General features: G+C 56.1%; 1 protein-coding gene across 1 annotated transcript in view; it reads right to left on the minus strand.

Moving 5' to 3' along the window:
- IQCD (IQ motif containing D) overlaps nt 1-650 on the minus strand; it is a 7,536-nt gene extending 6,886 nt beyond the window's left edge. Inside the window, exons 1-2 of the mRNA XM_030887424.1 lie at nt 573-650; nt 370-471 (exon numbers count right to left, since the gene is read on the minus strand). Coding sequence (XP_030743284.1) covers nt 370-471; nt 573-650 — 180 coding nt within the window. The remainder of the gene's footprint in view (nt 1-369; nt 472-572) is intronic.
- Nucleotides 651-964: the final 314 nt, after the last annotated feature.

Below are 964 nucleotides of genomic sequence, written 5' to 3' on the forward strand. Positions count from 1 at the left end.
GTCCTTTGAAATAAATTCTCCTGGGGGGAGGGGCAAGGGAGACTGTAACTGTTAACGGGAGTAGAAAGCCCTGTCTCTGTCCCGAGGAGTACCCAGTGGGGTTAAACTGATAACCTTGCAATTAGTAACCCAACTTGTAACTGCTATACCACCAGAGACCATAAGGGCCTGACACATCTTTCACTTGGGTGATTAAAAGAGCTTCTCCCTGGTCTGCCCACAGCCGGCCCTGCCCTCTGCTATCAAGCGCATCTGTGTGGCCATTCATCCAGGGATTCGTAGAACCCCAGGGAAGCTACAAGGGATTCAGGATCTGATTCTGCTCCCGGACATGAAACAAGCAGATGGGAAGGTCTGACAACTATTGACCACGGAGACGATGTCCAGGGCCATCTCGGGAGCAGCCGCCTTGGCCTCCGTGCGTCCGGCGTGCCCTTCGGGGGGTCTCCCACTTGTATTGTCTCTGGCAACCTTGGAAACGGACAGGCAGAGAGAGCTGTTAGCCGGGGTGCACAGCACACGTGTTAGCCCAGAGGCTTGGGTTAGAAGCCACTTGTGCAGTGACCACGTGCGTGGTGCTGCGGCAGGGGGCCAAACGCACAGAGGCAGGACTCAGGGAAGCAGGCATCATCTTCCAGGCTCATCTCCATGTTGCTCTGCAGGGAGCTGGTTATGGAGGTGATGGGAGAGGGGTGGAGACGGCATGTCAGCCACTGGTGGAGGAGGCTTAGGAAGGCCCATGGAGTCCAACTGCTATCAACCCTAGAGTAGGATTTCCCCGAAGGGTTTCCAAAGCTGTCATCTTTACAGTCAGACTGTCACATCTGCCTCCCACCCCGGCGGCCAGTGGATTTGAACCAAGGACCTTTTGGTGAGCAGCTGAGGGCTAACCCTTCCCAGCAGCCTCTTTGCTCCTGAGTGCTCCCCAAAGTCCTGGCCATTGAGTGGACCCATAGCGACCCGA

The sequence above is a fragment of the Echinops telfairi genome, unplaced genomic scaffold, assembly GCF_000313985.2.
Source record: "Echinops telfairi isolate 266 unplaced genomic scaffold, ASM31398v2 ScPeMD7_7412;HRSCAF=8450, whole genome shotgun sequence".
NCBI classification, from domain to species: Eukaryota; Metazoa; Chordata; class Mammalia; order Afrosoricida; family Tenrecidae; genus Echinops; species Echinops telfairi.